The 23481-nt window shown below is 35.4% G+C and overlaps 1 protein-coding gene across 1 annotated transcript in view; it reads right to left on the bottom strand.

Annotated features, from left to right (window-relative positions):
* LOC118834448 (cadherin-18) overlaps positions 1–21929 on the bottom strand; it is a 156429-nt gene extending 134500 nt beyond the window's left edge. The window contains exons 1-2 of the mRNA XM_036741898.1: positions 21788–21929; positions 1322–1509 (exon numbers count right to left, since the gene is read on the bottom strand). Coding sequence (XP_036597793.1) covers positions 1322–1509; positions 21788–21929 — 330 coding nt within the window. The remainder of the gene's footprint in view (positions 1–1321; positions 1510–21787) is intronic.
* Positions 21930–23481: the final 1552 nt, after the last annotated feature.

The following is a 23481-nucleotide window of genomic DNA, read 5'->3' as shown; positions in this document are numbered from 1 at the left end:
CCATTTTGGACATATTGAGTTTAAGATAGCTACTAGACATCCAGTTGGAGATGTCTACAGTTAAAGATGCAAAATTGGAGGTCAGTAGGGAGATTGCAGCAGGATCGGTAGATATGAGAATTATTAACATAGAGATGGTAATTAAATCCATGGGAGCTGATGAGATCATTAAGTAAAATAGTATAGAGGGAGAAGAGAAAACGACCTACACCTATAGTTAAATGGCATGATCTGGATGAGGATCCAGCAATGAATTTGAGATAGAGTTTTAGGGATTCCTCTTTGAATGTAATTCAGCCTTGAATATCTATGGGAAATGCCTGCCATTCAGTAAATATGGAAGAGCTGATTTATTTCCCACAACTGTTAACATAGCCTTCATAAGTCTCTTCCCTATTCCACATTTTAGATAAGCTTGATGCTGGAAATTCCTTGCCAAAGTTTATTTTCATCTATATTATCATTTCCAGATTGGAGATGAATACAACAATGAATTCAACTAGGTCCTGATTAGTGTGAATAATGAATTCCCTGAAGTGGTTGCACATATGCAAGTTTGAAATAATATTTATATGTAAAATATTGTAATTAGTTCCAATTCAATGGAAATATGCACTGCAAATTTGAATACTGTGACCATTTCAGAGGATTCAGTGTTTGAAATAATTGGAAACTAACTGTGTTTTGAAGCTTGCTTGTCTATCTACTTTCCTAACATTGGAACATTATTTGTGAGGTCATTAGCTATAGCAATTTATGCTTTCAAATTCACTTAAAGCCACCCCATCCTATTTAATTTCTATTGTACTGCCATCAAAAGGTCCAATAATTGCCACCATGAACTCATTTCATTAGGGACATGTTGACATTTTAATTCTTTCTGTTTACTGTACATTCAGAAGGGCTCCTTGAATCCAAAACACTTAACTATCTGCAGTATTTGATAGTAGATTTGAGAAAGAATGAATCTTTCATTAGTACCCAGCATGGAATGCCTTTCAAAGATTGGTTAGAGGACATGGAGTTTAGAGAAAGAAAATGAATAGATTCTTAATCAGATTTTCCTGGTGTAGTGTCATCATGTTACTGAAAGTAGATTTTGAGAGCATTACAAATATTGATAATTATAAAGATAAAGGTATATTTAAGGTCAGATAAGTAGTTTGGGGGTTATTGTCCATTTTAGATTATATCCATACATTTACTTTGTTCCATTAATGTAAATAATTAAGAACAGATTGCAATTTGAATATATATATATGTATATACATATGTATGTGTGTGTGTGTGTGTATATATATATACATGTTTTTTTTCTTACCTTCTTCAAGGAAAGAATGCCTTCTCTTGTCTCTTTGTCAGTTGATATGGAGAACACTCCAATGCCATCACCATTGATGATTGTGTATTTCATGTCAGCATTTGTTCCAGTATCAGCATCATTTGCCTTGATTTTTCCTACAGCTGAACCAACTTGAGCTGATTCAGGAACATACAGTTGATAGTGTTCTAGGGAGAGGAAATCAATATCAATATTTAAAAAAACCTACAATGTAGATCAGTAATATTTTACAAGTAATATAAAATAATTGGTATGATTATCACATTTTAACTCCTGAATGTTGTCATACTCACATCTGTAAGCAAGTAAATTTCATACAAAAAATTGTATAAGCCTGATTTCCAGACTTAGAATCTAATCATATTCACAATTGATATAAAAATAGTAAACTTTTATTACCTTTATCATATAAGCAAAAACAGCTTTAAATTTTTCATTGATGTTATAATTTAATAATAAAGAGTCTTGTGGACAAAATCTGTTCCAGTATTTTTCAGAATCCCCACAAATGGTGGAGGAAATTAAACAATTTCTTCATGTTTTCTCCCTTCTCTTCACATGGACCTGCTTTATCTAGACCAAGGGTAAATCAATCAAAAGGTAAATTCAGTCTACCTTTCCAAGTCACATATCATTCACAAAAGATGATTGAACAAAAAGGAAAAGGCATAGAACCATGGCCTTCACAGGAAAAATGCATAATGAAAGAAATCCAGATTAAAATAACATAGATAAATATAGTTACCAATAAAATTATATATAAATTCATTCAACAAATATATCCTAGATATATATTATTTGCAGAGAATTTGCATTTATGACAATGATACTATTAAATTATGTTATCAGGATAAAATGAAATAATAGGATAAAGTTTTACAGAAAGTGAATTTACATTATCACAGGTTGTATAGAGCTATAAGGATGCATATACCAGGTTGAATATATCATGGCTTATAAGGATGAAACTACTGTGGTGAACTGAGACCAAACTAAGTGGTTGTACTGAGGAGGGAGTATGTTCTAAACATGAAGTGCAAGCTATGCAAAGTTTTAGAGATGGAATGCTAAATTCAAGGAATCATAAACAGGCCACCTTGGCTAAAATGTAAAGCATGTAAAAGGGAATGATTTACAGTGAGCCCAGAATGAAGACTGGAACCAAACAGAAAAGGGCTTTTAGTGAATGAGTTTACATTCACTCACGAGTGTGGTGACCTGAAAAAAAATATTTTGCTGATTAATGTCAGCTCTTTGTTTCAGAACCCAAAGTTTTTCTTTTTTTCATTTGGGGAAAAAACATTTGAGAGGGAATGGGGACAAAGAGAAGATGATATCAGAAACTAAATTTCAACCTTGAGTATGGATTATTTTGTGAAGCAGCTGGCCTACCCTGCAGAAAGTCTAGCCAGTATCCCCATAAGATTTAGAGAAGTGAGTCGATGTGAGAAGGACATTACTAGAACCAAATCACAGAACCAGGTTATGCCTTATAATGGAGGCATAAAGGAGAGTAAGGTGCAAGGCATGGAGATAGTGATTTCCAGGCAAATAATGGGAGGAAATGGATTTTTCACCTCTAAGATGAAGATACTATTTCCTTGGAACAAAGCTGAGATCACTCTCATCTAGTTATATCTCTGCTTTATTTTTTTCTCTCTTGAAAGTTCATTATTGGATTAGAGCAGTTCATTATTGAATGAGAAATTTCATATTTGGATGAGAATTAAATCAGAAGCTTTTTAAATTTCAGTTCAGCATGCTTCATCTGGAAAAATCTCCATAGTTAAAGGGTATTATTTTAAATTAATACCATGTTTACAAGGGACATGGGAACTACCAAAGTGAGTTTCTTTTTGTTAATTGCTTAACCACTCAACCTAATTTTTTCTCATTTGTTTTTTCATCTCCCTTGACTGTTTAAATTCCAAATTCTATATAACTCCACAACACATCTAAATGTACTGTTTATTGGGTTGTTATGCTAACTTTTCTTTTTCTGGGGAACTACAGGCTTTTTGAATGTGAGAAAGTTGGCACATATCAGTTTACATGTGTGTGCACCTATATTTTATGACTTCTGTATTTAATAAGATTTCCATTTATGAATTTCAGTGTAGTTAAGATTTTAGCATCTTAAATGTGACAAACAAAAACAGGTTTCTACTTATAAAACCTTTTTTAACCCTCTGGGGTGTGGTGTTGGAGCAGAGGGATCAGGACCTATAACTTTATCAGTGTAGGGAATTCTCTAGAGAAAAAACCCCTTCAAATGCTCTGAGTCAGTTGTGCCAAACTCAAAGAGAAATGGAGGCCAATAACTATACATAAAGATCCTCAGTGGAGCATATCGACTTAGAAAACCACATTATCTATGTTTTATTGTATTTTTATTTATTTGGTTAAATATTTACCAATTTCATTTTAGTCTGTTTCAAGCTATTTGGTAGTGTTTAATACTACCTTTGACATGTCTGCTCTGACTAGTGAAAGTTTGTGACTTGACCAGCATCTCAGCACGTGCCAGAATCAATACTTAAATCCAAGTGTTTCTAACTCTAAAGCTAACTTTCTGTACACTACCCTAAAATGGAAAGTTTAAATATGAGACAGTGTGTTAAAAAATATTCAAATCACAAAAGTAATAATGGTGGAATTGATTCCGTGTAGTGAAACAACCATGAATTTTCCTTGAGAACTAATCTTGTATGTATTGCACCTATTTTAATGACAACTATGATATAAAATAGAAACATAGTTGAATAAAAATAGCTTAGTCACCTTGAAAAAATCATCTGAAATTTAAAGAAAAGGTGGAGCACCTATTGTGTGTTAAAAGGTGGAGAGAAAAAGAAGAGACAAAAGGAAGACTTTGTGGGGAAGGAAGGAGGAAAATAACAAATTAGACAAATTTAGGAACAGAGCATATGAAGAATGAAAATAACAAAAGACCAAAAAGTTAAAAATTCAGAGAAAATACCCAGCAAGATGAATACTCTACTTAGAGTCCTAGAGATCGAGAGAATAGAAGAGATGGATGAAAACAGATAATAACATGACAATGATCAATGAACACAACAAACTTTGTGGGATCCTGAAGAAAAACATCATTGAGAACATCAGCAAGTGAGTTAGTACAAAACCAAAATATCTCAAGGGAAACAAACAGTGAAAGATACGGGGACATTTTCTGAGTAATATATTTCACTGAGCCTAAAAGAGTTACACAGATAGTTTTAAAATGTTTAACATCAATGTAGTAGTAGAGCTCTACAGGTAAAACGGACCTTATGATTTAATTCAATTCCCTCATTTCCCGAATAAGGAAACTGACGCAGTGACATGCTCAATATGACACAGGTTATAACAATATATACTGTAGCTTCTTAGTATGCATTTACATTTGAACTCAAGTGATATATAAATGATTCATCTACATTAATGATAAAAGCAAGATTCCTTTGTTGGGGGGGTTCCTAGATCTGTGATTTCATTGAATAACATTTGCTCATGCTCACAAATGATCAAAAGCAGGACTTGTACCCAGACTGTCCTGGCTCCAAGACACATCTCTGTCATTCTTTCGTGCAGTTAGGGATGGATAGAATTTATTTAGCGTTTTGTGATTAACAAACTGTTTAATACGTGACATTTCTATTGATCCTCACAACTTCCTTTAGAGTTAGGCATTTTACCTGATTTGTAGATGAAATGATACGTTATAACATTTATTATTATTTAATTATTCCTATGTAAGGTAATTAAATTAATACAAAGATACACGATTTTCAATTCAATATAACAAACACTTATTAAATTTTGTTGTTGCTGTTCTGTCGTTTTAGTCATGTCTGCCACTTTATGACCCCATCTGAGGTTTTCTTGGTAAAGATACTGGAGTGGTTTGCCATTTACTTTTCCAGCAAACTTTAGAAGTGAGAGAACTGAGGAAAACGGAGTTTAGTTATTTACTCAGGGTCACACAGCTAGTAAATATATGTGATTGAATTTGAAATCAGGTCTTCATGACTCTAGGTTGGGTGCTCTATCCATGGTACCTCCTAGCTGCACAACTTATCAAATAACTACTGTGTAAAAGACCACTATACTTGTCACTGAAAAGGCAAAGAGAAAAATAAGGTGGCTTTGCAAGGGAAATATGATACCCAAAAAGAAACCTGAAAATGCCAATCATAAAAAAATGCATTTGTGAAAGTGGAGTTATCTAAACATTAAATGATTATGCAGGATGATAGCTTCCTTATGTTATGATAAGAATATGAACACTTTCTTTTAACTTTCAGTTTAAAAAAATCATATTATTCACAAAAGTTACATAACAAGTTGGGGGAAAATGTTGAAATGTATGATTCTAGACAGACCTTTAGGTCTTTTTGATTTATATTTAATATTTCCTTGTTATTGAAAATATCCCATTTTTGAGGTGGGCTATCAGTTATAGGAAAAAAAAAAGTTCCATGTATTGGTGAACTCTGTTGTCTACACATGTTAAAAGATATAAGGGTTTAAGATCACCGAATTTTTGTACACATAATGATCTCTGGTATATTGATATTATTTTAATGCAAAACTAATTAATTTCCTGGGGAAAAATGGAATCTTTGGTAATTTCACAACACAGTCTAATCAGCATTTCTAATGCTGCCAAAAAGATTCCTTAGAGAACTTTGTTTTGAGGTCAAGAAAGGGCCAAGGATAAAGAGATATAATATTACCAATACAAATACAAAGAAGACAAGGAAAGTCAAGTGGGACTTCCCATCTGTCTTCTATCTCCTTACATATTATCCAGATATCATAGCAACCTAGCTAGTTAAGTAAGCCAATTAACTGAAAGTGGTTTTTACTTCAAAGGAGCAAAATTTCATGTCTTTATTCTAGGCTTTGTATATATTTTGTCCCTCATTTGAAAAGATGACTCTAATGGCAATGTTGCTACGTAGATATGTAAATGTAAAAGGAAATATTTATGTATTATCTGAAATGTATTCAGTGCAATAAACACTACATCACGACTATGGCTATTATGTAAAAAGGATTGTTCGTCACTGAAGATACAAAGACAAAAATGATATAGACCCATCTCAACCATTATCAGAGATCAAATTCACCATCATAACAGTATTCTTAAGCACCATTTCCATCATATCACTCCTGTACTCAAGAACTTAGAATGACTCTCTTTTGTCTATAATTGAAGAGTCTATAGGTCAGCTAGGTGGCAGAGTAGTTAGAAAGCAGGCCTGGAGTCAGGAAGACCTGATTTCAAAACGAGCCCCAGATACTCATTAGGTGTATGATCCTGGGAAAGTCACTTAAACCAGTTTACCTCAGTTTCTTCATCTGTAAAATGAACTTCAGAAGGAAATGGCAAAACTGTTCAGCATCTTTGACAAGAAAACTCCGAATAGTCACAGATAGTGGGACACGATTAAAATAATTGAACAGCAATAGTAAGTTGAGTCTATACTGATAATATATCTCCATCTTTTGATTTTGTGGTTCAGACATTCAGTCATTCCCACTTTCGATGATGTTGTGAACCATAGCACGCTAATACTTCCAATGGGGTTTTCTGGCAAAGATAGTGGACTGGTTTACTATTTCTTTTTCCAGTAGATTTAAGCAAGCTTTCTCCAGTAGATTAAGTGATTTGCCCAGAGTCACACAGTGAGTAAATGTCTGAGATCAGATTTGAACTCAGGTATTCCTGACTCCAGGCACAGAGTTTTATTAACTAAGCCATCTAGCCCTCATTTTTGACACTGCTAAGCATTTTGTTCTCAATACATGACTTGTCAGATTTTATTTCTTTAAAAACAGCTCCCATTAAGATATTTCACATTCACTTTAAGTTGCAAATGATGACAATCAGATTTTTTTGAAGGATAGCTTTCTTCAGGGTTGGATTAAGAGAAAAGATACACTTAGACCCCATTCTAATTCTGGGTCAAGGAAAGGGGACTGAATGCCTGCCTTATTGGACAATCATCCAGATACAAACTATAATATTCTCCTAGGAAAATCCGACCATAGAAAGTTATTATAGTGACAAGTAAGACCAAGACACCAACTCAGAAGAGGATAACAATGTCAAAACACCTGTGGGCAAAACCCCAGAGAAAAACAGGAAGAAAAATGATAAATGTTGGAGAGGATGTAGGGAAATTGAGATGCCAATTTACTGCTGGTGGAATTGTGAACTGATGCGACCATTCTGTAGAGCAATTTGGAACTATGCCCAAAGGGCTGTAACACTGTGCATATGCTTTGATCCAACAATACCACCACTAGGTCTATATCCCAAAGAGATCCTAAAAAAGGGGAAAGGACCTGTATGTGCAGAAATATTTATAACAGCCCTGTTTGTGGTGGCAAAATACTGAAACTGGGGAGATGCTCATTAGTTGGGGAACAAACTGTGATATATGAATACAATGGAATACAATTATGCAATAAGAAATGATGAACATGTAGATTTCAAAAAAAAAAAAACCTAGAAAGACTTGTATGAACTGACACTGAGTGAAGTGAGCAGGACCAGGAAAACGTTGCATATAATATCATCAACATCATGTCATCATGAACTATGGATGACTCAGCTCTTCTCAGCAACACAAAGATCCAAGACAAATACAAAGGACTCACAAAGGAAAATGTTATCCATATCTACATAAAGAACTGATGGACTCTGAATGCAGATCAAAGCATATTTTTTCACTTACTTTATTCTTTCTCTTGTTTTTTTTTTCCTTTTGATTAATGTCTTCTTTCACAATTATGACTAATATGGAAATATTTTTATGCAATAGCAACATGTATAAACTATATCAAACTACCTACTATTTTAGGAAGAGGACAAGGGCAGGAGGGAGTGAGAAAAATTTGGAATTCAAAATCTAGCAAAAATGAATGCTAAAAAATTTTCTTTACATGTAACTGAGTAAAAAACATAAAATACTATTTTTTTTCAAAAAAAAGAGATTACAGTGATACTCTTTGCCAGCATTAAGTTTAGGACCTATTTGATGAACATATTGCCCACATACATTTCTGGGTCACAGTTCTAGGTAACAATTCCAGGATGAAGAAGAGCCTTTGCGGTCATTCACATAGAAGCTGGGGCCTTGGCTGCAGTTGCAAAGCAGAGAAGTGTACTAGTACTTGCAGCTGCCATAGAGGAGAAGAGCTGGTCACAAGTCCAGGGCCAAAAGGAGAGCTAGAACTTGCAGCTGGGGAGCAAAAGCCTTCTTGAGTAAAGACCAGAACACAGACCATGAGAGCAATAACTATACCATTTGGAACAACCAAAAACTTGGAGATCACCAGAAATAGCTCTGAAAATTGTAGCACCAAAAAGGCTTTGCACCCCCAGGTTAGCAGAGCCCAACTTAAACATAAAGTTCAAAGTAAAGAGATAGGGTGGAAAATGTGAAGGAAAGGAAAGAGGAAAGGAAAGGGGAAAGGAAAGTAAAAACAAATGGAGAGCTTGGAATATGATATTCCACAACCCTGTGTGTAATCCTTCATAAGAAAAAAATACATATTAACTAAAAAAAAGAGGATTTTCAAGCTGATTAGAGCTGAATAGAAAATTTGACATTCAAATGCAAGACTCAAGAAAAGGTAAACATGACACAGAAATCATAAAGGACACATTAAGATTAAATTGCTTATATCCCTACATGGGAAGAGATTACATATAAGTTTCAAGAAGTTTATCATTATAGGACAGATAGGACGAGATTATGTTGGGCTAATCTCCAACAAATAAATAAACAAAGGAATGAATGAATAAGGAAAGGTAGAATGAGATAAAATGAAGCCTTGAGAAAGAGGGATGCACTGGGAGAAGAAGGAAGGGAAAGGTAGAATGGGCAAAATTATATCACATAAACGATGTGCTCAAGGAAGAGATATTACAATAAAGAACAAAGTGGGAGGAGTGGGTAACACTTGAACCTCACTTTTATTGGTATTGTTTCAAAAAAGGAAACCCAAAATACTCAGATATAGAAAGCTATCTTTCCCATTGGAGAAATAGAAGGTGAAGGAGATATGGAAAAGGTGTAGGGGATGATAAAAGGGACGGCAGCTTGAGGGAGGAAATTGTCAGAAGCAAAACAGACTTTTGAGGAAGAAAAGAGCAAAAAAAATGATAGAGGAAGATAAACAAAAGAACATATTCGAGGGGAATACACAGTAATTATAACTCTGAGTATGAATGCGATGAACTCACTCATAAAATGGAAGGGGATAGCAGAATGGATTAGAAACCAGAATCCTGCAATATATTATTTATAAGAGACATACTTGAAAAGAAACACACAGTTAAAATAAGGAGCTGGATTAGAATTGATTGTGCTTCAACTGAAGTTAAAAAAGGCAGGGGTAGCAATTATGATCTTAGATAAAGCAAAAGTAAAGATAGAGCTAACAAAAAAAGAAAGATAATCAGAGAAACTATATTTTGTTTAAGGTACCAAAGAGGACACACCCACCCACATGTGGGTGTGTGTGCATATGTGTGTGTGTGTGTGAATTTTCTTCGATAACGGCTTCATTTCTCAAATATATGGGGAACTGAGTCAAATATATGAAAATAAGAACCATTCCCAAATTGACAAATAGTCAAAGGATATGAACATGAAGTTTTCAGAAGAAATCAAAACTATTTGTACTCATACAAAGAAAAGTTGCTCTAAATCACTACTGATTAGAGAAATGAAAGTTGTTGTTTGTTGTTCATCCTTCATTTTAGAAGAGTACCAAATGGCATCACCAGTGATGTCTTGACTTGCACATGAATTAGATTTAAGTTAGGCACAGTTGTCCGAAATTGTCAGCCTCATTCTCTCTTCCAGAGTCATTGAGGTCCAGTGGCAGGACAAAAGTCAAGATGACTGGCAATGGGCCAGCATGCAGTGGATGACCTCAGTGTTTTTGATGTCTGACCAAGTTCTAAGCATTCCACAGTGCTTGTTTCTGCTATTTCCATAACCATTGGAACAAATTGTTCTTATCTACCCATTCCACCAGAGGAAATCTTTAAATGCCTGGAGTAGACATGACCCTGACTCACCAATGCATTTGAGGCCTTTTAGTTATCCTCAATCTGGCTTAGCTCATCTTATGAGATGGTTTTACCAGGGTGACTGTTGCACATTCTATATATACCTTCTTCGAGTCATAGGTGAGAATTGAATTAATCAGATGGCCACCAAAGGTAGATGAGGAACCCTGTAAAAGCACTGGCAAGCCCTCATACCACAACTCCTAGCAGTCCCCCTGAACACCCCATGTACCCTGAAATTCAAATGTAGACAAGGCCAAGGTACCAACTCTTATGTATCAGAGAGGATGTGAGAAAATGAGTACAATAATGAATTGTTGTTGGAGTTGTGAACTGGTGCAACCATTCCAGAGAACAATTTGTAATTATTCCCAAAGGGCGATAAACTGTTTACCCTTTGACATAGCAATACTCCTACTAGGTCTGTATCCAAAAGAGATCAAGAAAATTGAAAGGGGCCTATGCGTACAAAATTTTTCTATCAGAAATCTTTTTGGTGTCAAAAAACTGGAAATTGAGGCAACGCCCATCAACTGAGGAATAGCTAAAGAAGGTGTGGTATATGATTGTGATGCTATAGGAAATGAGAAGGGGGATAGTTTCAGAAAAATCTCATAAGATTTATATGAACTGATACAAAGTGAAGTGAGCAGAACCAGGCAATTATTTTACACAGTAAAATCTGATAATGATGACCAACTGTGAAAGACTTAACTACTCTGGTCAACAAGATGATCCAAGACAACTTCAAAGGTCTCATGATGAAAAAAAAAATGTTGTCCACCTTCATAGAAAGAGAACTGATGAACTCTAAGTACAAAATGAAGTCAAATTTTGTTTTATCCCATTTACTGATTCTTTTACCAAAGTAAAACATCGTATAGAGTTTCTAAGAATGTGAATGTGTTCACCTTGGAAGTCAAATTCCTTACTCAGAGATCATACAGCTGCAACCCATAAAGTAGCAAATTCAGGAAGGAGGACTTTCTGATAAGATAATGTTGGAACTGATTCTGATAGGATAAAAACACAATAATTCAGATGATAAGCGTTCTACACAGGGAAATGTAGAACTTCAGGCAAAAAGTCATCTTACTTGAAAACCATAGAGATAGTAACATTTCTGCATCACGTCTGAAGCATCATAACTGTCAGATGGGGAAAAGTTCAGTGCCTGATCCCTCTTGTTGAACATTAGCAGCCAAACGTGCCAGTAAAACATATAATATCTTTGAAAAGGAGAAAGACAAGGTGGCCAAGGGCAATGCCAATTTACCTGTAAGGAACATTACATAGGAATATGAACATTTCACAATTTTGGAAAAAAAAAGTAGATGATAAAGTTAGCTTTACAAAGGGCTTGATGTGAGATGCAACTAAACTAGAATGTTACCAGAGGATTTTTTTAATTAAATTTAATTTCTCTCTTCTATCTCCACCCTAACTGAAATAGCAAAAATAAGACAAAATATCCTTACAAACATTTATAATAAGAATTTGAGTGAGGGAGGGTTGTGCAAAGTCACCAGGCTCACTTTCTCCTCCAGAATCATCTGGGTCCAGTGGCTAGATATCGATCAGGACAACTGGAGATGGCCCAGGATGCAGTGGGAGACCTTGGCCCTTTCAAGCTAAGGTCTTTTCAGGTTCTCACTTTGAGTGAGCAACCCCATTCAGTGAATAGAACTCTTTAAGAATTAAGTCCAGGGATAGCCCCTTTAATAAAAAATCAAACCAAGAGAAGACATTCAGGGTTGCTGGCCAAAAGAGTAACAGTTATTATTTACATTCACTCTGAGCTAGGATGGCCCAAAAAAATCATTAAGTGGTGCATAGTCAGGAGCTTAGTGTTTTCCAATTCATGAGATCCAGAGTGAATTGGTTTTAAGGCTTGTTCTTTGAGAAAGAAATGTAGCCAGTAAACCCCAAGGTAACTAGGTAGCTCTTGGCCATCAAAATTTACCTTCCCTTGGGCAGAACAACCTCAGGAAAGAGACACCCTTTGATAAGGGGAGAGAAGAGGAGAGAATTTTTGGTATACATGGGGACTTCCTTCTTATCAATGGCTACCTTAGGGATATAAGCCTAATAACAGAGTATCTAGTTCAAAGACTATGAACATTTTAGTCATTTTATTTGCATAATTTGAAACTGCTTTCCCAAATGGTTTATACCACCAACAATGTATTACTAGTCAGTCTGCAACCTCTCCCATATTGACTATTTTATGTTTTTGCTCTTTGTCCATGTGTGGGGTGAAATTCAGGGTTGTTTTATTTGCATTTCTTTTATTATTAGTGATTTTGAACATTCTTTCCTGTGGTTGTGAACATTTCGCAATTCTTTTTGAGAACCGTTACTTCATACCCTCTGAACACTTGTCTTTTGAGGCATGACTCTGAAGAGTTTCTTCAAAACCAAACCAAACCAAACAAAAAAAATAGTTCTTTCACTCATCATGTACACATAAAACTTACAGTAAAGTTGAAAAGGTAAAAAAAAACAAACCCACCACTCTTTTAAACTTCCAAAATGTGATGGTGCCAAATTTACAAGTCCTCTACCTTAGAGGACCTTTCTCATTCAATAGGCTTCCCTGAGGCAGTTGGGTGATTTGCCCTGCTAATGTTCTTAGGAGGACAAATTCTACTGGTCCCATGTGGAGCTGAGCAAATATTCTTTAGCATGGTTTTTCTCTGCAGAGAAAAAAATAAAACAAGCAAATGGAACCCCTTCCTAGTCCCAAAATTCAGTAACTTTCTGCTAATTTGAAGGAAAATTGAGTTTTGAAGAAATACTTTAGAAGAAGGTCAAATTATCAGAGTTGAAGTCACAGGTCTAATACTACAGGTGGCTTTGGAGATAACTATTACTCCCAAATACAAAAATTATGTAAATTCAATAAAAAAAAACAGTTTCCTGTAGTTATCTTCAGGGTAATTCTCCATTTTCTCAGCAGCTCTGCTTGGTTTCAACTCCCTGGAATGTTATCTCTAATGCTTTTTTTTCATAGAATTCTTTCAAAAACTATTGCATATACTACCAATGAGAGTCTATGTGAGAGTTGTCTTTGCCAAACTGCTTTTTCCCCCTCCTTTTAAAAATATTTTTCCTTTCTCAAGGTTGAGAATGGGGGGATATTTGGAAATTGGAGTAATATAAAAATAAAATGTACCTTCAATAATAGTTAATTTTAAAATAAAGATGAATATTCCTAAAATGTGTCATTCCTTTCCATGTCTTAGCTATCAGGTATAATTTAGTCTATTTTTAACCTCAATCAATCATCATTGCCATAAATCACAATTATGCTGTAATTCTTGGTCACTTAAGTTATTGGGCTACTAGTTCGCGAATATATGTAAAATTGGTTTTGTGAATCAGTCCTTTCAATCAAGTTTTTTCTGCCTAAAGTTAGAATATAGAGTATGCAGCTAAATGATTTCCAGGAGGGACCTACTGAAAATAATTAGTGAAATAGAGGTTAATGGTACATCACCAATGTTATTTTTTTACCTCAACAAAATTTACACCATCATTGTCTTCATAATTTCAACCTGCTTCTTTTTAGCAGCTTTAAAAATATTCCCATAGCACCAGGATTCATTTAATACTTGTAGTTAAATTGCTTACATGGCTTTATGGGAACACTGCCTAGACTTAGGATTCTTGCCACCATTAGAGACCTGTTGCAATTTCTCGATGTTAGACATAAGTGAGTCTATGGGTTTTTGGCTGACTTCCTAATTCTGAGTGGTGCCAGATTCTTGGGGTTTTCCTAGGCTGTTTTTTTTATATTCACTAATTTATTTCTCATTACCTAGTTTTATTTTCCAAGTTAAGTTATAAGCACCTTGAAAGCAATGTTTAAAATACTGTACTTGTCTATTCTTGATAAAAACAATTTAAAGGAATATTAGGATGCTTAATGAAGACTTATACAAATAGGCACAGGGCTATATATATTTCATTTCATTAAACATTTATTTGTTGACTATGTAAGATAAATCATTCTATATACAATAAATCTTCCCTTATCCAAATACAACCTTAAGTATTTGCAATGCAGGAACAAATGCCAAAATAAATAAAGATGACTCCCAAATAGCTGAAAGAAAAATCACAAAGTTCACTCGTGTATATTAATTATGGGAAAAACTTTGACACTTTTATCCAGCACTTAGTTTTTCTTATTTTACAAGTGAATTGAACAATGTAGCTGTCTGATTTCCCAGACAATAGTAAGTTAAAAGCAGCAACCTGAAGGTGAGAAAGGACTAAAAGAGAAATGGGCATTAACAAGATCATGGAATGGCAGCTGACAGTCACTTAGCCCACAAGAATTTATTAAGTTCTTACTATGTTCCAGGTACTTTGTTAAATAATGGAATACAAAAAAGGCAAAAACCTGGTTCTTGACTTCAAGAAGCTTACATTATAATGGGGGAGACAGCCTGCAAAAAAAACTATGTACATACAAGCTATAGTCAGTGTAAATGGAAGCCATATTCAGATAGAAGGCACTAATGGGTGGTGAGGTTAAAGACCAGAAAAAGCCTCTGGCAGGAGATAGAATTTGATCTGAAAGTCTTGAAAGAGGTCAGGGAAACCAGGAGACAGAGTTGAGGAAAGAGAATTTCAGGTATGTTGGACAGCCATTGAAAAGATATGGAATCAGTGGATAAAATACTGTATTTGAGGAAGAGCAAGTAGTTGGTTGTAAAGTACATGGAGTGGAGTAAAATGCAAGAAAACTGGAAATGTAGAAAGACACCATGTTGTGAAGGACTTTAAGTGCCAATAAGAAAGTTTTATAATTGATCCTGAGATTAACAGGGAGTTTATTGAATATGAGGGTAGGCATAGTCAGACCTATACTTTAGGAAAATCATTTAGGCAGCTAACTGAAGGACAGATTGAATTGTGATTAAACACGTTGGAGAGACCAGACAGAAAGGTAAATCATCTAGGTAAAATGTGACGAAGGCTTGTACCAGGTTGTGTGGAGAGAAGGGAGCATATATGAGAGTGATGTAAAAGAAACAATAACAAAACTTGACAATAGGGTTAGTACAGGCAATAATAGGTGACTGGGAGAATAGTGGTACCTTGCACAGTAGTATAAAAGATGGGAGGAGGTGGTTGGATGATCAGGATGAGGGAAGAAAATGAGTTCTCTTTTGGACATGTTGAGTTTGAGATATACATGGGACGTATGGTTTAAGATGTCCAAAAGTCAGTTGGTGAAGCAGGACTGTAAGTCAGGAGAGAGACTAGGATTGGATATATAGGTTGGGAAATAATCAGCATAGAGATTATGATTAATGGGAGCCGATGAGATCACCAAATGAAATATTATTATAGAAGAGAAGTAAAGGCAGCCCAGGACAGACCTTGGGGAACACCCATGTTTAATTGAAACACTCTAAATAAAGATATAGCAAAGAAGACTGAGAAAGAGCAGCCAAAAAATTAGGAAGAGAACAAGAGAGAAGAAGTGTCACAAAAACCTGTGGAGGAAAAAAATAAACAGAAGGAGAGGCTGATTCGCAGTGTCAAGAACCAAAAAGAGGTCAAGGATTATAATAATGATGATGATGATCATAACTAATTTTATATAATATTTACTATATGCCAACCAAGAAGCTTGGTGGCACAGTGGATAGAGTGTCGAAACTGGACTCAGGAAGACCTAAGTTCAAATCATGTCTCAGAAACTAGCTATGTGACCCTGGGCAAGTCACTTAACCCTGTTTGCCTCAGTTTCCTCATCTCTAAAATGAGCTGGAGAAGGAAATAGCAAACCACTATAGTACCTTTGTAAAAACGCAAACAAAAACAGGGTCAGGAACAGTCAGTCATGACTGAAGTGACTGAACAACATGCACCAGCCACAGTGCTGAATACTTTACTATTATTATTTCATTTGATGGTGAGGAGGATTGAGAAAAGTTAGATCTGATAATTAAGAAGATATCAGTAGCTTTAGAGAAAGAAGTTTCAGTTGAATAAAGAGTTTGGAATGCAGCTCGCAGAGGGATTAGAAGTGAGAAAGTACAGACATGTCCTTCAGACAGCTTTCTCAAAGGAAACCTGAAAATGAGAGAAAATGTAAAAAAAAAGTCATACACATACATACATATGCATACGTGTGTGTGTGTGTGTGTGTGTGTACACAAAGATGAAAAAAAAAGTCAGAGCTATCTGTGCTCATTTTTAGTTAGGGGTAAATATTCTTCCACTCCTAATACCTGCTGAGAAATCACTCTATTATTACACAGCATAGCAACATATTTCATAATAAGGATTCTGAATAATTAATGAAATGTTCAGTTCTATTCCTAATAGTGTGCTTAAATTGCCAAGTTAGTATGCAATCCATTTTAGAAAGACCTCCATCTAAAATATTCTAAGCCAATTTGTTGTGGTGGTGGTTATTGTTTGAGTTTTGGTGTTTTTAAAAGGATTAAGTTTCAGAATTCCCTTCCTGATTCTGCTGTAATAAAGAACTATTTGTGCATCTATAACTTTTATACCCTTTTTAAACCACCTACTGACACAGTGTTTATTTCTAATTTGAAGTTAAAATGAACATTTTATACAAGTGTGAATGAATCTTCTCAGAAGGAAATGAATATTCTCCTTCCCGTGATCTCATTATAAAATGTCAATTCTTGTCCTTCACACCCAATACTCCATTCCTTTCATTAATAAACTGTAAAAAATCATTAGTTCAGTTGTGCCTTCTACCAATTATTGTGTCATTAACCATTTTTTTAAATATCAATTTTTTTATCCTTCATTATTTTTATTTTTATTCAGCTTTTTGAGGCTTTGTCTCCCTGTTCTGCCCAGGCTGAAAATGAAGCAACTACTCTGAAGCCAAGTCCCACTACTGATTGGCATGGGAGCTTTGTCCTCCTCCGTTTCTGACTTGGGCCAGTTGAACCCTCTTCAGGAAACCTCGTGGGTGCTCCCACATCTGTAAGAACCACCATGTTAATGAAAAACTGTATGTGGACACCCAGTTGGCTTTGCCTATTAATTGCAGTTAAGAACTCCTAAACTCAAGGAATGCATTAGCCTCATCCTTCTCCAACAGCAGGAATTAACATCATGTACCACCATACCCGTCATCTTCCTTCATTACCAATGAAGTTTAAAATAAATTATTTCATTGATAATGAAATTTATGCTTTTACCTTTCTCTTGTTTTTTTTAACATATTGGCGGAACATAATTTCAGAAATAAAACTGTATACACACATATACATGCACATATACATATATATACACACATATACATGCACACACATGTACACACAATCTGCCTAGCTTCCAAAGAGGCAGCTTGGAATACTGGGTAGAATAGTGGATAGAAAGCCTCAGGATCAGGAAAACCTGGGTTTAATTCTTGCCTAATGCATACTGACTGTTTGATGCTAGTCAAATCACTTAACCTCTCAGAACCCCCACGCAATACCCTAAAGTTCAATTACAGTTCTCCACTAACTGAGAAAGTTCCCTCAAGAGGAATTCCTTATGTGAATGAAATCTCAGATCCAAACCACTCTACCCTTAACTACAACTACTACCACCTTTCTAGCTATTTAAACTATACACTATAAGTAAAGTCCTATATATGTAATTATGGTTAAATGATAAGATCTTTAGAAATAAAGATTGTCTCTTTCTATCTCTACATCTCCAAAATCTAGAACAGAATAGGCATTTAATGAATGTTTGGTGAATGGAAATGAACTATACATATGAAAGCTTATATAGTATATGTATAAAGCTATGTCATAACTTTATATTATATTATTTATAAAGTTATAAATCATCAAACATGTGTTTTTTAGATTAGACAGTTTTATAAGCATATATTCAGCTTTGCACTAAATGCACTGCTGATGTTAATAACTGAAAGACAGCATGAGAGAAGTAGCTTACAGTAGGGTATTTTTAATCTTTTCTAAAACATAATAGCTCAGCAGACAGTTGTATACACTGTGGGAAACATGTTAAGCTGTTTGGAGAACATGATTTGGAAGGGGAACCGGAGTTCTCACACTCCATGGAATACATAAATCTATGTATAATATCCATTATGTCCTCCATTCAACAAACTAATTCAATATTTTCTCTTATTTCTTTCTCCCTCCCTCCCCTTCTTCCTCCTCTCTTTCCCTCTTCTCCTTCTCTCTCTCTCCCTCCCTACCCCCCTCATCTCTTTCTGTCTTTTTCTCCCGTTTGTATTTTGTAATTTGTATTGCATATGAATTCCACAATTTGTAACCTCCAGTCCTCCTCCGAAATAATTTTTATCCAATTAACATAGCTTTCCCAGCATGTACAACTATGTTCTAAGTTATATTTTAGAATAGATAAGAGAATACCTCACTATAAGCTATTTCTCTTATGCTGGCACTGAATCATCCTGAAGTCAACAGAGTGCATGCATAGTGCAATCTCAGTGTGGAAGGTTTTTTAAATAAGTCAGAATTTACAGGTTGGAAGACAGTTCCCTTCATTTCCAGTTTCTCAGCACACTGTCTCAATGCTTCTGAAGGAGTTCATACCTGTCAATCGTTAAATCTAAAATGTTGTTTTGTGACTATTAGAAGAAAAATAGATCTTATTGAATATAATGAACTCACTTAAGGGTGTATTTGGATTGGGTCTCCATGTCAGATAGAATTAGTGTTTTCTCACAATTCCTTGAAAGGTTCCAACAATAAAACTTTTGTTGTTCAAACTACCTAACCAAGGAATATGTTTCCTTATGGTCCTCATGGTAATTTTAGTTTTCTCTAAAAAAGCCTACTAGCCATTTTAATGGGTATATAAAAGGCACCAATTTATATCCTCTGTACATAACTCCATAGAACAAAGGCCTAGCACTATTGATTAGAACACAGTTGTTGTTGTTGTTGAGGTTTGTTGGTTTTTGTTTTGGAGAGGGGAAGAATTTATACAGTTTATCAGATAAATGTCAAATCTATAAGAATGTGAGTCATTCCCCTACGTGAACACGCAATTTTCTGAAGAAGAAATCAAAACAATTTATAGTCATATAAAAATGCTCTAAATCATTATTGATTAGAGAAATGCAAATTAAAACAACCTTGAGATGTCATTTCAAACCTACCATATTGGCTAAATTGATAGAAGGGGAAAAGTGACAAATGTTTGAGATGAAAAATTGTGACACTAATTCATTATTGGTAGAACTGTGAACTGACCCAACCATTTTGGAGAGCAATCAGGAATTATGCCCAGGGTTATTAAACTACCTATACCCTTTGACCCAGAAATACCACCACTTGGTCTATTTCCAAAGAGAATTAAGGAAAAAAAGGAAAAGAATCTATATGCTATAAAATTTTTATAGCAATTCTCTCTATGGTGGCAAAGAACTAGAAATTGCAGGGATGTCCATCAACTGGGGAATGGCTGAACAAATTGTGACATATGATTGTGATGGAATACCACTGTGCTATAAGAAATAATCAGCCCAGTGATTTTAGAACAAAAATGGAAAGACTTGCATGAAACAATGAAGAGCAAAATGAACAGAACCAAGAAAATATTGTATAAGGTAACAGTAATATTGTTTTAAGAATCACATTGAGCCACTAAGTTATTTTGTTTATTACAAATACTCAAATTAACTATAAAAGACATACGAAAAAAGATGCTATCTGCAACCAGAGAAAGAACTGATAAATGGAAGTATGCATGGAGTAACGTGTGTGTGTGTGTGTGTGTGTGTGTGTGTGTGTGTGTGTGTGTGTTCGAGAAAGAGAGAGAGAGTGTGGGTGATGGTAGCCATCTCTAGGGATAGTGGTGGGGGGGGCGAGGAAGAAAAACAATTTATATGATAATTTTGTTGTATATTTGAAAGGAATAGCAAGTTGTACATAGTAGATATATAGTTGCATATTCAATCATCTTTTTATTGTGCTATGTTATGGAAATACTTATTTTATTCCATAAGTTAAAAAAACAAAGTTTCTGATATTATCTCTTAAGAGCTATTCATTTACCTTCCCTTTCTTCCTACAACTTCCATTCTCATCCTCACTCACTCATATAAGCACCCACACAAACAGAAAACCCTCATGAAAAAAGGCAGAAATGAAGTTGAAGCACCAAATATACTGAAAAATCTTTCCTTCTCAGTATGTAAAAGCATAGCGACAGCTAGGTGGGACATAGAATAGAGTACCAGGCCCAGAGTCAGAAAGATTGATCTTCCCAAATTCAAATCTGGCCTCAGAAACTTACCGGCTGTGTGACCCTGGACAAGTCACTTAACCCTGTTTGTAGCCGTTTCTACATCTGTAAAATGAGCTGGAGAAGGAAATGGCAAACCACTCCAATATCTTTGCCAAGAAAACCCAAATGGGGTCACAAAGTGTTGGATATGAATAAAACAACTAACCAGCTTCAAGAGCATTGCAATTGTGAGACTCTAAAATAGCCATGAATGTATACCAGTATCATAAGGAGTATGCTGCCAAAGTACCAGTATGGTGCTTTCCCATAAAAATTCCTCAATTTTTTTCTGCTCCTGTAAGGGACAAACATTATATGGAAGCATTTTTTAGCTTTTCTTCCTTTTCATGACTGGGGAGTTGTTAGGTGTGACTCTTGGCAGATTCAAGGGGTTACCATTGCTAGGGTAAGTCCACCCTCTTCACTCTGACTCCCAATTTACTAGAAGGGAGATTTTGTTACAGTCAGTGAGAATATTTCCAAACTACAAGAATGCTTGAGGGCAGAGAAGATTCTACTATTGTACTATATACCCCAAGCCTGAAACAAACAAAATACATAAAGCATTCCTTCACACACAGGGACAAATCTAAATCAAACTTAATGCTAGATCTATGTCTATTTATCTTAGACAAGCACTTCCATTCAGTTACTCATTCCCCAATCTCATTCTTTTATTTTTCTTCCTTCTATATGTCTTTGTATGTGATATCACACATACTCTATGACATCTGCATGTCATATTCCTATCTTCCTATCTGTAACAGCAAGTTCTTAGTCTTGAGTATTTTGAAGCCAACTGCATTTTGCATTCCTAAATGTCAATATAATAATCCATGGGGATTAGAGGGAGTTTGATTTGATTGTTATTTTTTTAACTTTAAGGCCTCCTGTTAATGCTAGGTGCAACAGGAAGACCATCCTTCACAACCAGATGATCCCATTTATTGAAAACACTCGTGAGGAATTGGTAATCTTTTCTGCATTATTCAAACGAATTTTCCCTTGAAATTCACTGAAAAGAAAAATAATAACATTGATCCTTAATGAAAATCATGAAACATACATACTCTGTGGAAATCTAGGTGGGTTGTCATTGACATCTGAGAGTGTAATATTGACAGTGGTAGACCCTGAAAGGCCTCCAACTTGCCCGGCCATATCTTTGGCTTGAATGACCACAGAGTAGTGCTCTCTGGCTTCCCTGTCCATATTATGGAGGGCCGTCCTTATAACTCCTGTAATATATGAGAGAGAGAGAGGTGGGGGGGGGGGAGGGGAGGAGAGAGAGAGGAGAGAGAGAGAGAGAGAGAGAGAGAGAAAGAGAGAGATCAGCATTAATTGAACATTTGTGTGTGTGTCCTCTAAAAATGCCTTTGATGCAATTTAATTAGAAGTTACCAAAAGAAACTACCAAGAAGTTTCTTATACAAAAAACTAGATATTTTCTTCAAAATATTCCATCACAACATTTGCTTCAAATCACTTGTTAGAAGGAAATTCACCATTGGCAAATGAAGATGTGTCCCAAATGTTTGCTCCTTTGACAAGACTGCTCATGGAGGGCAGCACATTTAAAATAATAATAATAACAATAACTAATAACAACATAAATGTTCCATCATTCATTGTAGCTTCATACTCAAAGCTTCCTCTTTTGTGGCCAAAAGCTCTGTTGTTGCCTGGACCCAGGCCCACCACACAACTTTCTAACATTTTCAAACTCAGTTTCTGAGGTCAGTAATTAAATCAATCTTTCCTAGAAAGGCCATAATCTTTGACTTCAATGACCATTCTTTTGACTTTCCTGTCCAAAACCCTCCTCCTTTGCTATATCTATCTATCTATCTATCTATCTATCTATCTATCTATCTATCTATCTATCTATATCTGTATATCTATATATATACTATATATACAAACAGTCTCTCTCTCCCTCTCTCTCTCTCTCTCTCTCTCTTTCTCTCTCTCTCTCTCTCTCTCTCTCTCTCTCTCTCTCTTCCTCCTTCCCTCCCTCTCTCCCCTTCCTTCCTTCCTTCCTGTGGTATGATGGATTGTAAAAGGAAGAGGATAAATGGGGTAAAGAGGGTAAATTCCAACATTTACTCTTGCAGTAGTCCAGGTGAGAGTAAATAAGGCTTTTTGTTTTGTCTATTAGTTGTGTCTGACTCTTTGTGACCCGATTAGGGATTTTCTTGGCAAAAAATACTGGAGCAGTTTGTCATTTCCTTCTTCAGCTCATTTTGCAGATGAGGAACTGAGACAAACAGGGTTAAGTGACTTGCCCAGCATCACACAGCTAGTAAGTGTCTGAACTCAGATTTGAATTCAGGAAAATGAGTCTTCCTAACTTTAGGCCCAGTGTTCTATCTACTGTACCACTTAGCTGCCCAGTGAAGGTGTCATCAAGCTATTGCTGAACACAAGCGTGGAAGAGTCTTTAAGGTTACTCTCATTAAAGGGAATATATATCCCAAATGAGAGTTAATGAAGACCTAAATTCAAGTGGTGGCTGTGGGATTAGAAAGGAGGAGGCCATTTTAGACAGGTAGAAGAGACAGAACAAATATTACAACAACTGACTAGATATTAAGGGAAAAGGAGAAAGAAGTCTCCAAGATGATTCTGAGATTTCCAACACAGATGGGAAAAGGATGATGCTATTAACCAAAATGGGGAAATTTTAACAAGAGGCAGCTTAACTCTAAAATGTCATTATATTTTCTTGGTCTGAATCTCTATTTGTACAGGCTGTTTCACCTGA

This window comes from Trichosurus vulpecula, chromosome 1, assembly GCF_011100635.1.
Source record: "Trichosurus vulpecula isolate mTriVul1 chromosome 1, mTriVul1.pri, whole genome shotgun sequence".
NCBI lineage: Eukaryota > Metazoa > Chordata > Mammalia > Diprotodontia > Phalangeridae > Trichosurus > Trichosurus vulpecula.
Note: the sequence above shows the minus strand (reverse complement) of the source record. Positions and strands in the feature narration are given on the sequence as shown.